A 15365-nucleotide genomic window follows, 5' to 3' on the forward strand; every position below is an offset into this window, starting at 1 on the left:
CCAAATAAAGCCTTTAAACTAACTTTGTTTCAAAACATTTTTCAGCTATTTTGCCAATCTTGAGCTAACACAATGATACTGAGAAGGAGTTAATGTTGCATTGCATGTAATTAGCACATAATAGATACAGGTAGTCCTTGTTTGGTGACTGTCCTGTTTAGCAAACATTTGCAGTTACAACTGTGATGAAAAAGTAACTTTATAACCAGTTCTCACATTTACAACTTTTGCAGGTCTGTAAAGCAAAGGAAAGCTGAAGTTAGATCATAAGCAGAAACATGGTTACATTTAGCAAGCACTTTGTTTAAGGACTAAATTGCCAGTCCCAATTGTTGCTAAATGAGGACTACTGGTACTTGTATAATGGTTTGGTTTTTGGTTCTTTAAATAAATGTAGCTTGCAAGTAACAGAAATTGGTAACACTATATGCTATAAATAGCTCAACAGAATATTTTAATTTAATTATATATCAAGGGCCAGTCCTTGAGTGTGTTCAGCTCACATTGCTTGATTAAGTACAAGAATTTTTATATAGTTGTTTATGAAGAACAGCATAATCTTTTATTAGCATTATTAAGCGATTTAGCACAGATAAGAAAACGGCTCAATTTTCACATTATTAGAAATAAGAAAGGCATCAAGGATCCATTATTATTTTTTCTAAATAAGATTTAATCTCGTGACAGCATATAAGGTGATGTATCTTGTTAGACTAGACATGTGATCCAATGCAAAGTCTCATATTTAAACTCTAATGAAAGATGGCTTAAAATAAGGTGATTAGATTGTAGCTCTCAGAAAAAAGTAAACTTAACTATAGAGTCACATGATTGTAAGACAAGTGTTTCAGACATTATTATATGTATACTCTTCACCCTCACAAATGGACAAAGTCTATTCTGAGAATAAATTTGTTGCAAAGGAGGCATTTTAAAGCTAACTAATGATTATGTTTTGTCATCAACTACATGTGAATTTCAGTAGCCACAGTACTGTTAACACAAAAATAAGATTATGTTTCACTGACACAAATAGATACAGAAGAACTGTATTGGTGGGAAATAGGTAGTTCAGGTTTTGGACCATTTGAAAAAACTCCAAATATTTTTTTAAAAAAATATTTAATTAGCATGTGTGAATACCTAATTATAGCCCATGAAATCTCAGTGTTTTCTTTAGATCAGAAGTGTTTACAGTAATCAAATGAAAAAAGTTGGAAAAAATATTTCCATTGATTCCAAGTAAATAGAAACCATGAAAAGGTAACAAAGTAGTTGCATAATACATTACACCAGCAGTTTTCTAAGTGTAATCAGGGATCCACAAAATCAAATATCTTAAAATTTCTCAGTTTTAATTTCTAACGCAGTAACTATTGATAGATATAATCCATATAAACCCAAGTTCTTTGGGGACTTCGATCATTTTTAACAAATTAAAGTGGTCCCAAGTCCAAAATCTTTACAAACTATTGCACTGTGCCACATTTGGTTTGCTTATTTGCCCAATCATATAAATCTAGGTAATGTGTTTTGTAAACCAGGGGTTAAGATTTTATGGGAACCCAGTCATTTGTTTATTTGGTAAATCACCATTAAACAAATTATGGCTTGAAATGTTATATAAACACAACTTATGTGGGTGAATTGGTAAAAGATTTGGCTGTCTATCTGATGTATTACTGAACAAAATGAAAGCTTTTCTCTTTCAATCAAGAGAAGGCTGAGGCCCTCTATACTGGCTTCACCTAACATGTTAAATCAAAGCTAACAAACTATGTTCTATAATATGTGGAATCTGAACAGATTCATATTAAAAAACACAGAAAATTAGATCACATTCCATTAAAAAATAACGCAGCTCTGAACTTACACAAAATATCTGCTGTAGAACATCCTTTCACCCAAGTATCAGGAAAAAAGGCAGCTTTTCTTTGATTATTTGGGATTTTAATTGGCTATAGAAAAGCACAAAAATCTGTGAACTTTATGGCACTTTAGCAAACGGATTTGTTCAAATGTGGTTGAATGTCCAGCAATCCTTGACAGTACAAACATTTGAAGTTTAAAAATCAGACTCAGGAACAAATTTGAATGTCTGTTACCAGAAAAGTCTTCTCTTATTGAATTAGTTCATGATGTGAGCTCCTGTACTGATGAGAACAGCAGCAAGTAAGGCTGCAAACCTCAATGAAAAAACTCTTAGAGGAAGTAAACTGCACAGCTGTTCTTTAATTCTTCATCTGGCTTCTCGTAACAGAGGCTATGTAGAGGAAACAAACCAGAAGTTGGGTTCAATAAAACATTTTCCTATAGTGAAAGGGGATACTATGGTAGCTTAAATTATCTTTAAGATTAGTATTCACATGTTAATTTCTAAGAGCACATTTTACAGAAAAATAAGAGACTCAGCCTGTATAACGTAGGTTAATAAAGTTGTGCCTAGGTATTGAGATATGAGTGGCTTCAGCTATGAGTTATTGTTAAGTGGTATTGTTGTTAAGTACTGCTAGGCTACAATTTTTGATAACTTCAACCAGTATCTACAGTGGAAAATAATGGTAGGAACTGTTCTTTAATTGCTATCTAGAGTCACAAATTCCTTATGTCAATGGTAAGGGTAGCTGTTTACCATCTATTACTTCAATTTTCAAGATGACAATCTGTTTAATTGGCCTACTCTATTTTAAACTGAAATTTCATTTGAAAGTTATATACATTGCAAAAGTTTTGTTTCAGCAGTTTAATTAATTTAAATTCAGATTTGGAGACTAAATAGTCCAGGGTTTGAGAATTAAATGTTTTAGATTTAGATTCAATAATATCTAATTAACTAGCTTCCAGTGGATCTGCGCGCGCGATGGTGGCTACTTTGTAGCCGTCCTCCTGGGTAAGTGTTTGAATCGCTATGAACAGTGGACATCAGCTGTTCAGCGGTTCAAAAACCCCCTCCTGGGCAAAGGGGAGGGGTAGAGAGGTGTCTGAATAGTGGTAGAGCCTCTTATGCACCCCCAAAGTTTTTTTTGGGGGGGGGGGTGAAAAGAGTGCTCCCATGGAGTTCAGACTGTCTCCGCTTCCCAGCTGCTTTTGTCCCTAGGGACAAAACAAACCGCTGCAACCACCTCCGCGATTAAAGTTAACTGGTGAGTTTTTTTTAGAAGCGGACAGAGCTGAGTAGAGGATTTAGTTTTTGCTTTCTTTGATTTTATTTGGATTTTAAGTTTAAAGATTTATTTTTACTTTTATATTCCCTCTTTTTATTTTTTTTTTCCTTTGTTGAAAGGGAAAGTAAAATGGCGATCGGCAAGCCTTTCGGTGTTTTTTTTTTTTTCGGAAGGTAGAATGGCGACCGGGAGGCTTTTTGGGGTTTTTTTTTTCCCCTTTCTCTTTTCCTTTTTTTTGTTTTTTTTTAATGATTGGAATGGAGTGTTAGTATTATTATTTTTGTACTTTTTTGGTTTGTTTTTTGTACTTTTTGTATTTTTAAAAAAAATGGAATGGATTTTTTCTATTTAATTGTTCTTTTTTCTTTCTCTCTTTTCTTTTTTTTTGAACTCCTTTTTTTATTATAATGATCTCCTCTTGAAGGAATTTTTTTTTTGATTTTATGGAGTTAACTTCTTTTTTTCCTTTGTTTAATTTTTGCAATTTCTAAGAAGGAGTAAAGATTTTTTTAAGATGGCTCCAAAGCGTCCAGTAATCCCTACAGCTTCTAAAGTGGCTTCTTCTTCGGTGTCATCATCAGCACAACAACCTAAATTAATAGCCTCATCTTCTTTTTTGCCACAGTCAACAATGGTGAAGGATTTGCAAGATATGATGGGAGATGTTATACTTCAGATTAGGGGAGAAATGAAAGAGATTCTAGAGGAAAACAATAAGACTTTGAGGCAAGAGATAGTTTTGGCTTTAAAAGGAGTTGCCTCTGTTCTTGAAAAGTTGAATTCTCGCGTAGAAGAAGTAGTAGAAAAAGTGGAATTGATGGAGGAAAAATTTGAAAGTATGGAAAAAGAGATGAAAAATTTTCAAGATGAGATTCTTATGCTTCAATATAAACAAATGGAATATGCTTTAAGAATCAGAGGTTTGGGTGAGTCTGTGCAAGGAGATCTGAGAGAGATGGTTGCAAAGGACTTTGCTGTGATTTTGAATAGAGAAAAAGAGGAAATACTTAGTGAAATTGAACAGACATTTAGAGTTAACTCTGTAGTGGCAGAGCAAAAGAATTTGCCAAGAGATGTCGTAATTTACTTTGGGAAAAGATCCCTACGCAATGAAATTATACAAGCTTTTTACAAGAAGAGGTTTCAAATTGCTTCACAAAATGTTAAAGGAGATCCCATTTAAAATTTTAAGAAGAAGAAAGGAGTTTGCTTTTTTAGCAGACAAACTTAAAAAGAGACAAATTTTGTTTAGATGGGATGTTCCGACTGGAATGGTGGTGAATTACCTGGGGATACGTTATAGTCTTAATACTGTTTCTAAAGCAAAAGACTTTTATACTTCGGTCCTGGGGGTATGCTCATCGCCACCTATCACGTTTAAAGCTTTGGAAGATAAAAAGGCAGAATTGCAATCTGAAGTGCTTACACTTATGAAAATTGGGAAACTTCAGTTTGAGGGGCCTCAACAAGTAGAGATGGAGGAGCAGAAGACAACCTGTGTAACATACAATTGTAAAGAAAAGGATCAACAGAAGAAGGTCAAGGAAGTTTCACAAGTATTGGTTCCTGAATCTGCGGGAGAAGTAGGATTTATAAACTTTTTGGAGCAACCTTTAAAGGCAGAATTGCAGTGTGAAGAGCCTATATTAATTAAAAATGGGAAATTTCAGCTTGAGGGGCCTCAACTAGTCGAGATGAAAGAGCAGAGGACAACTTGTGCAACATATAAACGTAAAGAGAAAGACCAACAGAAGAAGGAGGTTAAGGAAGCCTCACAAGTATTGGTTCCTGAGTTTGTGGGAGAACCAGGACTTACAAATTTTTTGGAGCTACCTTTAAGGGCAGATTTTAAAGTACTTCTTTCGAGATTTATGGACAAGAGAGATTGATAAGGATTGTGTTTACAGTGGATGGAACTGGCTATTGGAGAGAAGATTATGGAGATCGAATGAAAAATTTAGATAAGAAGTTTAAGTTTAAGTACTTAGTTTAAGTATTTAGAAGACTATTGAGATTGCGGGAGAATTAAGATTTACAAATTTTTTGGAATTACCTTTAAGAGGTTTATGGATAAGAGAAGGAATGTGTTTACTGTGGAGGAATTTGTTATTGGTAAAGATTTAAACAGGTATAAGGGAATTTTAATGTTTTAAGTTATGTTTATGGGATCTACTATTATTATTATTTTTAAGAGAAGCTAATTTGTTTAATTAAACGTATTTAAATTTGTTTAGGATTTATATGTTTTTTAAGTTTTTTTTTTTGATAGGGGAGAAGATTATGGAGATTGAATGAAAATTCTAGATAAGAAGTTTAAATATAAGTATTTAGTTTAACTATTCAAAGAGTATCCAGTCTTAATGGTATAATGAATGTTTATATGCTTATTTTTGTGCTCTAGAGTAAAGAAAGAGGGAGATTAGATCTTACATTGTAGGTATGGATATTTAAAGAAAGTAATGTTTAAATTTGTGTTTTGGGGATTCTATATAGAATGATGGATAATAATATAAGTACAATACTAGAAAATGTTTAAAGTATATTATAATGTGTGTTTAATGTTTGCAACTATTATGTTGTAGAGAAGATAATTTGTTTAATTTAAGGTATTTAGATTTGTTTAGGATTTATATGTGTTTTAAGTTTTTTTCTATTTTTTATTTTCTTTGAAAATTTTAATTAAGCCTGTACTCAGCTCTGGGAAGGTTGAGGGAGGGTATGGGAGGTTTGGGGAAGGTGGGGGAGGGTATGGGAGGGTGGGGTTTGGGGAAGGGATTTGTTTTGTAAAATTTAAAAACTTTCAATAAAAAATAATAATAATAATAATATCTAATTAACCAGAATGGTGGCTAAATGTGTGTGGCAGGAGAAAGAGATTAATAGATATAATTTTAGTATTTTATGTATTAGAAGCAAAATAAAATTATGCAGCTATTTGTCTTTAAAATCTTTAGACTGCCAGAACTAATTTTTACCTGAGCAGCATTTACATGTTAGTGATCCATAGGATAGGGATTGATCAATTAAATATTTAATTCTCACTTGACCAGGTTTATATGGAATTCTCTTCAGAAAAGTTTACAGTTCCTGCCCAATTCTGTTTTGTATTTTTTGGGTGGTGAAATAGAAAGTATGCAGTATTAACTTTAAAGCTCAGTGTGGTTTAGAGGAAGCAGATTGAGAAAACACCTCTTTCTATTTGATTCCCAACACAACCTCCGTTCAATTGAGATTGTCTGAGAAGATTTGCCTACCTTTGTCACATGGGTGACCTGGAGTCAAGCTTTCTCTACATCTGCCCCAGTTCTTTGGAATGTAGTCACATCTGACTTTTGGTATAAGTTATCTGTGTGTGTGTTCTGTGTATGTAGCATTCAAATACTTTGCAACATGCATTAAAGCGCCATATTCATTTTCTATACCGTAATTCATTGTATCAGAATTCCTCACCTCTCGAATGTCTTGTGAATTCACATCTGGACGTTTCCATCCTGGTATGGCAAGACCCAACAACACTAACAATCCAAACACCAAGATCAACATTCCCAGAATGTTGGCAAACCAAGCCTCTGCAGGAAGCTTGGAATATGGTATTGTTGAATTTTTTCTAAGAAGATAGTCAAACAAAGTGTTTGGTGAAAACCAGTTAAACTCACATATTTCTGCAAAACTCCAAAAAGAAGGGAATGCTTTGAACGCATTAATAAACTTTGTGCTCGTCTCCTGTGGTCATCTGGGGCTTTTACCAGCTTTTTTTTTTTTTGTGCTATTGCAGGCTTCCAAATATTTACTGATTTCATAATAAGACCTAGGCATGCTTATGGTATTCATTTCCAACAGATCTCCACACATCAGTTTCACATCTTTGCTGGAAAAACTAAATATACAAAAGCTGGAAATATTTCCATACCAGCTTTCCAGATCCCAGGGTCACCAAGAGGTGTTAAATTTCTAAATATGGAAGGCACAAAATTGGAGGAAACTGATGTAGACATTTCAAGAAAAATACTTGCCACAGGGAACTCATTCCTAAGGGCATCCCTGTAGCTAGATTCTGAGTGCCTGATAAATCCTTAGGAACACTCCGCTTCATATCTAGAAGTATTTTTTGTTACTGTCAAAATACATAATTTCAGTCCAGATCAGGTTGGGTTTTGTTTCCTTTTTTTTCTAGATTGAAACCGATAAGCCAAATCATTAACTTTTTACAGAAATTGTTACCTCAGAATCAAAAGACAAAATACAAATACCCATTGCACTATGTTCTGATCAACCCATAACCAAATTTCATTACTCACAATTTCATGAATAACTTTTCATTAATGCCTGAGATGCAGGATGCAATAGCCAAACCAAGGATGATAGAACCAAAGAAAACATGGACAGGTTTGTAGAGGGCTCGGAACCAGATGGGCGTCCAAGGCAACAAAAAAGAAGCAAGCCCCATTAACCACTGGAAGGGAGAGACATAAATTAGACGTTTTACATTATAGTACCTGAATTGTACATGAACCTATACAAATTATTTGTACTTGATTAGCAATGCCAGTGTGGTAACTTAGCCAGCAGAAGTTCTTCCCCCCCCTTCATTTCTTTAAAAATAATTTTAAATCTTCAAGCACATAGGGGCACATTTGTAAAAATATGATTATTGTATGTGATTCCATCTCTCACAATGTAATATGTTTAAGTGGGCAACACACTGCATGTTTCTTTAGGCAATGTATGATTAATATGCATAATTCTTTGGTTTAATCTCAAAAGATTAAAAAAACCACTTGCCCAGTAGGAAAAAAGTAATCTGTTTATAGAATTAATTTCTGATGACAAGAAACTGAAGACACACAGGATATGTAAAAATGCTCTCAAATCTTTCTTCAGAAAAAGCTTAGCAGTATTTGATTATATATTAAAAGATAAGCTATTCACATCTCTGCCTAACTGACTATCCTTCAGAGTCCTAGAAACTGTCTTATACTAAACCAGAGCATTGATTTTTCTCACCCACCACTATCTACATTGACTAGCAATGAGTCTCTAGAGTTTCAGGCAGGATTTCTTAATCCTTTCTGAAAATCAGCTACAGTATTGGAGGCAGATTGTAATAAAAATAAAAGGTTGGGAGTTATTGTAAATATTGCTGATCTTGTTTGTTTCCAGCCTTTCATCTCTTCTCTGGGAAACTAGTGGGATATATACTTTTGACATAAATCAATCCATTGCTATGCTCTTACCTACCTGGCATGAAAAAAGTAGCACAGCAGAGAGCCCAAGCCAGCTGTGTAGAGAGTACATGTTGGGGATTTTCTGCACATTGTGAAACCTGAAGACAGCCTCCAATCCCAGAATGGCAAAAATAAATGCTGTCAGAGCAAGTGTTGCATGCAGCACCTTCCAAGGGAGCTTGGAACCCACTTGAGAAAAGGGCAAACGGTACACCAAGGCTGCTACAGGGAGAAAGGGGGGAAACCATCAGAGCCAGATGAAGCACTTCTCCCTATCTCCACTTATCCAGCAAAAGGAGAGGAAAAGGACAGAGAAATTGGATTTTTTTTTCCGCTTACCTGCACCATATAAGATCACCATGCCTGTCACCATGAGAACTGGGTGCCAATTAAACATCTTGTGAGAACCATCCCAGGCAAAGCCGCGAAGCCAGTGCTGACTCCAGTATATTGTAAGCCCCAAACACAAAATAGCCAGATTTCCCACAAGGATTGAATATGGGAGAAATGGAACTGTAGGCATCTCAGTGCTACTTGGAAGCACACCTGAGAAAAATAAAATAAAGGAACTGAACAAACAGTTCAGGTTATTGATAAGAAGTTAAATTCTAAATCTCCTCTGTTGGCTTTCTATTCTTCCTGCCCAATATTGCCTTCACCCAACTTCAAATGGCACTGGTTTCCGCTATACGGGACATGCACTTCAATTTTACTATTTTTATCATTATCACCCAAGGAGGAGGAGCTAGAGAGAAAGGGATAGAGAAAATATATTAATGTGTTTACTTGTTAAAATTCATCATTCAGAAAACAAAAGCTCTACAATGTCTTTGGACTGATTCAAGCTGATTATATTCTATCTGGGTGGCAATATGTACAAAGCTCAATCATTACCATCAGTTTAATTGATAAGATTATTGTCCTTTTTAAAGCCAGAAATGCTATGTACTCATATCACTAAATATAGTTTCTAGGGGAACTAATGAGTTTATTGTATCAATTTTATCATTACGTAGGAGCCAAAGCAAGCATGTACATAAGCGAGATCAGCACAGGGAGATAAGATTAATTTTATCATATCCAGCTTATCTAATGATGTTGCAGGCAAAAATAAAAGTGATTACAATCAAGCTACTTCAATAAAGAAAAGTTATCACATTTTTAAAATTAAATAGGCAAGATTCAAATATCAAGCTTCCCAAAAGAGAAGTCCCCAAAAGCCCTCTGTAGATATTGCACCTGCAACCACTGCTTCTTGAGAAAGGTAACACTTATGAGTTCACTTCTGCTTTTCAAGCAGAAGTTGAGGCTGAATAAATAGCAAAAAATGTCTATTAATAGTTCATGGTGATGACTGAAACTTCACTCTTCACAACGCACAAGTACCTTAATAGATGGAGAAAGGAAATGGATGTGCTTGCTCTTTTTGAATATTTTCTTTAAACATAGTACTTTCTCCAAATTGCCAGGCAACTTTTCAATACTTTTTCTAAAAATGGAGAGTTACAGTAAAATTTGTATTTATAATGTTTGCGATATCTATATACATATGCATACACCCAACCAAATGTAACACTGAAAACCTTAATCAGAATAAAAGCTATTTATATGTACCTTGTATGATGATGAATTTAGGTAGCAAATTCTAGTGCAGCCAAATTAATCTGGCTCTGCTCCTACACACATTCTAATTTATATTTATTGCCTCTATTCTCTTGATAGAATTATAAATTAATTGAATTGGAAGGAACCACAATAATTCTGTAGTCAGCCCTCTGCAACATGCAAAAATACAAACCAACTGTGAGAGGTGGCTGTCTAGCTTTTTTTGGGGGGGGGGGGAACCCCTCCAGAGTTGAGAATCTGAAACCATTATACTGTATGTAGATTGTTTCAGTGCCGTATAGATTTACTGTCAAGAATGTTTTCCAGTTTTTTTTTTAACAAAAATCTAAGTAGCTGCAACTCAATTCATTACTTCTGATTCTAGTTTCTTGGCAATAGAAGACTTATCAACCATATTCCAAATAAAATATTTCCATATACCTGTGGAGGGCATAGAGAATGGTCTTGAAAAAGTGAAAGGAGAGGACTACCAAGGCAATGGTCAAATTAGAGGGGATTGAGCCTGGACCAAGAAAATAATGTAAATAAACATCTCAAGACAGGAGCCTTCCTAGTTCATCCAAAGATAAAGTGAGGAAGAGGGAAGTAAATTTAGACTTACAAGGTTCTGTTAGTATAACTGTTACAATAAAAGTAGTCATGACCTATATGGCATTGGTTTCTCAGCCTGGTCTACCTTTTAAGACTGACAATACCTGAACATTTTTTTATATTCCTCCCATCTTCTCTTCTTTTGACAGATTTTCGCCAGATGTTTGGGGAGTTGAAACCTCCCATCCTGAAACCCTTTCATGGTTTTATAAGGTTTGGATTATTTGCTTCAATAAATCTTTATTTCAATTTATATGGCCACCCATCTCAACAAAACTAATACACACATAATGCATACAGCCATGGTTAAAAAACAACAACAACCACCAGCAAACAAATAATCACAATCATTGCACAGGCTTTGCCATATGTCCAGAACCCCAAGCTCAGTGTCACAAACATGTCTTTAAGGCAGTGGTTCTCAACCTGTGGGTCGGGACCCCATTTGGGGTCGAACGACCATTTCACGGGGGTCGCCAAACCACGTTGTCCGCCATTTTTTTCCCTTTTCCCTAGCTGACCTACTCCCTCTTATTGGTGGCCACACCCACTTGGGGGTCACCACAACATGGGGAACTGTATTATGGGGTCACGGCATTAGAAAGGTTGAGAACCACTGCTTTAAGGCCTTATGGAAAACCAGCAGGGTCAGGGCTAATCTGATTTCATGGGCAAGATTTCTTCTGACTGGTTTGCAGCATATATGTAAGCTATCCTTTGTTAGCTTTCCAGATACTGTCAATGCTCAGGCTGTTAACCATCCAATTGACCTATGGAAAGTTAATTTACAGCCAATTAAATTAATTATTAACTATATAATGCTATACCATGTCCCTTCTTGGACTGCTTGTTCCTCTAAAACAAGATATACTTATCAAGATCAGTGTTCCACTGATGGGATTCATTCCAATGTTTCTGTAATCCCTATTATACCATACTTGTCTTTCTGCCTCATGATCCAGATCATCTACTTTTTACCCATGCTTTGCCATTAGCATGGAGCAGACCTGCACAATTTGCAGCCTATCAAGCTGCTTTGTGCCAGCGTTTGTGGAAAAAGAGCCAATCCACTGCTGCCAAAGCTTCCACCAAGTTTTCTGCAGTCACTTCCACCCCAAAAGACACAGTGCAGGCCTTAAAGGCATTGCTAGTTGCATCACTGCCACTGTGCTGCCAGCTGTTCCTTTCTGGCCTGCAATTACTTTAAAGGTAATTAATCTGCCACTTTGACTTCCAAGAGTTCTGCAGGACTGGTTTAGGGGCATTTTAGATGATGAGATAGCTTCCTTGTGTTCAGTTTCTTTTTTCTTTATGCCTACCTTGCTTTTTAAAACTGGAAATTCCCAAATTATTTCACTTTGCTGCTATAAAGTATTCAGTCCGTTTACATGGCAATTCTTTACTCATCAGTGGTCTTACGATTTCCACTCACTCTAATTTAAAAGCCTCCTAGCCAGGTTAGCTCTCATCATTCAAAAATGTAGTTTCTCACTTTAACCAGATGAATTCTATCTCTAGACAACAGTACATTCACTTCAAACCTATATTGCTTGCATCAATGTTATTGCCAAGAGTTCTTCCCCCCACCTTCCTGGACTTTAGCCTTCAAAAATAATTTTTGATGATACCATCACCTGAAACCCAAGACCCTGTATACTTCGCCCAAAACTATGAAGTCACTCTCGATATGCTGGAGATATTGCCTTGCAGCATAATTTGTACCAAGGGATCTGTGATCAGCAGGTTATATGAACCCCATCAGTCTTCCCATCACATTTCATATTTGGACACCCAGAAGACATACATATCAAGATGAAAGATTTAGATGATAAAAGGAAGCTACAACGCCTCAGAAAGTAAGAGCTTCAATTACAGTCTTTCTTTTTTTCTCAATAACTTATGATAGATTGCTGTCACTTGGATCCAGTGACAGAGTTTCTGTTGTGCAGGTCTTTCATAGCTGACTTACATATGTAGGAATTTCTTTGAAGGTTAGAGGTTGAGATTGGATGCCAAAGTTTAGAGGATGAAAAGAGCTTTGTAGTTGTTTGTTCTGGTAGTTATTGTCAGCTGTTTTTATTTCCACCGTTTGTGTAAATTACATATTGTTCTCCTACTTGCAGCATTGACACTGCTATTCAATAAGTCCTCATTTGGGACCAATGTGGTGAAGGCATAGTATTCTGGCTTGCTATATATAAACTTCACTTTCAGAAGTTCTACAGAAAGATACACAAATGAAAACAATTTTGGCTTCTGAGAAAAAGAAAAACATGGTGCGTCTGTTGCAGGTGTCAACCAGAAATATAGTTTTGCCAAAATCCAATTCTTCTGAATGTCGTAACTTCTGCTCTCTTCTCAGAATCAACCAGGAATATGTAACTGTCCATAAAAGAAATGTTATTTTTAATTATCCGCATAGGTATACAAACTCATCAAAGCTCTATAGTTGGAAGTAGATGTGGAAAGAAAATACTACTACTACTACTACTACTACTACTACTACTACTACTACTACTACTAATAATAATAATAATAATAATAATAATAATAATAATAATAAAGTTGGAAGGGACCTTGGAGGTCATCTAGTCCAACCCCCTGCTCAGGCAGGAAACCCTATACCATTTCAGACAAATGGCTGTCCAGTCTCTTCTTAAAAACTTCCAGTGTTGGAGCATTCACACTTCTGGAGGCAGGTTGTTCCACTGGTTAATTGTTCTAACTGTCAGGAAGTTTCTCCTTAGTTCTAGGTTGCTTCTATCCTTGGTTAGTTTCCATCCGTTGCTTCTTGTCCTGCCTTCAGGCGCTTTGGAAAATAGCTTGACTCCTTCTTTGTGGCAGCCCCTGAGATATTGGAACACTGCTATCATGTCCCCCCTCGTCCTTCTCTTCATTAAACTAGACATACCCAATTCCAGCAGCCTTTCCTTATATGTTTTAGCCTCCAGTCCCCTAATCATCTTTGTTGCTCTTCTCTGTACTCTTTCTAGAGTCTCAACATCTTTTTTACATCGTGGTGACCAAAACTGGATGCAGTATTCCAAGTGTGGCCTTACCAAGGCATTGTAAAGTGGTATTAATACTTCATGTGATCTTGATTCTATCCCTCTGTTAATGCAGCCCAGCACTGTGTTGGCCTTTTTGGCAGCTGCAGCACACTGCTGGCTCATATTTAAGTGATTGTCCACTAGGACTCCGAGATCCCTCTCACAGTTGCTACTATTGAGCAAGGTACCCCCTATACTATACCTGTACATTTGGTTTTTCTTGCCTAAATGTAGAACCTTACTTTTTTCACCATTGAATTTCATTTTGTTAGATAGTGCCCAGTGTTCAAGTCTGTCCAGATCCTCCTGTATCCTAAGCCTGTCTTCTGGAGTGTTGGCTATTCCTGCCAGCTTGGTGTCGTCTGCAAATTTGATGATTTCCCCATCTATCCCCTCATCCAAATCGTTGATGATTTTGAAGAGCACTGGGCCCAGAACAGAGTCCTGGGGTATCCCACTACACACTTCCCTCAGGTAGATGTGGTTCCATTGAGGACCACACGCTGAGTACGGCCGGTCAGCCAGCTACGGATCCATCTGGTGGTGATGCTGTCTAACCCACATTTTTCTATCTTATCAAGTAGCAGGTTGTGATCTACTTTATCAAATGCCTTACTGAAGTTCAAGTAAATTAAAGCTGAAATGGACTGTACAAGTGAAGAAATCTAAGTGTTTTGTATCATAAATCTGTCCAGGTCAACAAAAAGAATGCTGCTTTGTAACAACAAAATTATCAGAAGTAAATAGTTCAGCTATTGTGTTTCTTTTTTTCTTTTTTCTTTTGTTCTTTGACCAATAGCAAAACAAGTAACACAAAAGGGTACAATTTCAAAGCTGTGCTTTATTAAAGAGCTACAAACTTTAGGTTGCTCCTGCTCTATATTGCTTGAGGGATTAATACCAATCTTACTGAATAAACAATAAAGTGCATCACCGTGTTACATTTTGAGAAAAATGCATAGCCATTTTTGAGATTAACTGGTCTAAAGAACATTAACTCTGTTGGCAAAAGATAAAATAATTACCCACACAAGAACATAGATTACCAATTGTATTAATAGTTTCTAATGATGCAAAGCGCGCAACAGCAGATCCATGAACTAACAAGTGTGCAGCACTCTCCTGGGGAAAATAAATGAACTTTGTCGATTCGCCAATCAAAACCACAAGAAGGCAGATACTGGCGAAAAAAGCAAAAGCAGAAGCAAAATCTTCTTGAGCAAAATACCAGTGGGAGAACATGCTATGCTCCTTTACAAGAATGAGTGTGTAGGTGACTTACAGTCACAATGATTGCCGATATTAAAGAATATCATTATTCCCTTCTTCAGTCCAATTACAACGAAAATGCACACCACTCTCAGACCTCGCTTCCGCCTAAGTCGCAGAGAGAGTCGGGAAAAGTAGTTCCAGTCCTCAACAGACCCTTCAATATGGTCTTCGCCGCTCATTGCAGACGAAGAACTTAAGCCCCTCTGTTCGCTCTTACGGTGGAAACCCCGCCCAATTAAGAGTTCCGGCTTCTCTGGGTGTCTGGGAAATGTAGTTTTCTTAGCCACACCTGCGGTTTGTAGCAAATCTTCTTTTTCTGGGAGATTTAAAAATTATCCCGCCGTAAGCGTCGTGCCGATTCCTGCAATTTTTCAATTGCCTGCCATGCACCACGTTTATGCAGACAAGGAGATAAATCGATGGAAATGTTTCTCATA

At 36.3% G+C, this 15365-nt stretch overlaps 1 protein-coding gene across 5 annotated transcripts; it reads right to left on the reverse strand.

The window, feature by feature from the left end:
* Nucleotides 1–536: 536 nt before the first annotated feature.
* Nucleotides 537–15159, reverse strand: LOC120308337 (cytochrome b ascorbate-dependent protein 3). Of its 5 annotated transcripts, XM_039344282.1 has the most exons (7): nt 15023–15159; nt 9776–9878; nt 8729–8935; nt 8403–8611; nt 7463–7617; nt 6615–6771; nt 537–2263 (listed from the first exon to the last, which is right to left on the reverse strand). In XM_039344282.1, exons 3-7 carry the CDS (start codon nt 8910–8912, stop codon nt 2240–2242), a joined length of 729 nt encoding a protein of 242 aa, XP_039200216.1. In that variant the 5' UTR covers nt 8913–8935; nt 9776–9878; nt 15023–15159; the 3' UTR covers nt 537–2239. The 5 variants fall into 5 exon arrangements, with proteins under 5 accessions (XP_039200216.1, XP_039200215.1, XP_039200218.1 ...); XM_039344281.1 differs by lacking the exon at nt 9776–9878 and having other exon boundaries at nt 15023–15153; XM_039344284.1 differs by lacking the exons at nt 9776–9878; nt 15023–15159 and adding an exon at nt 9629–9658.
* Between the last annotated feature and the right edge of the window lie 206 nt (nt 15160–15365).

The sequence above is a fragment of the Crotalus tigris genome, unplaced genomic scaffold, assembly GCF_016545835.1.
Source record: "Crotalus tigris isolate CLP2741 ecotype Arizona unplaced genomic scaffold, ASM1654583v1 scf7180000017899.1852299, whole genome shotgun sequence".
NCBI lineage: Eukaryota > Metazoa > Chordata > Lepidosauria > Squamata > Viperidae > Crotalus > Crotalus tigris.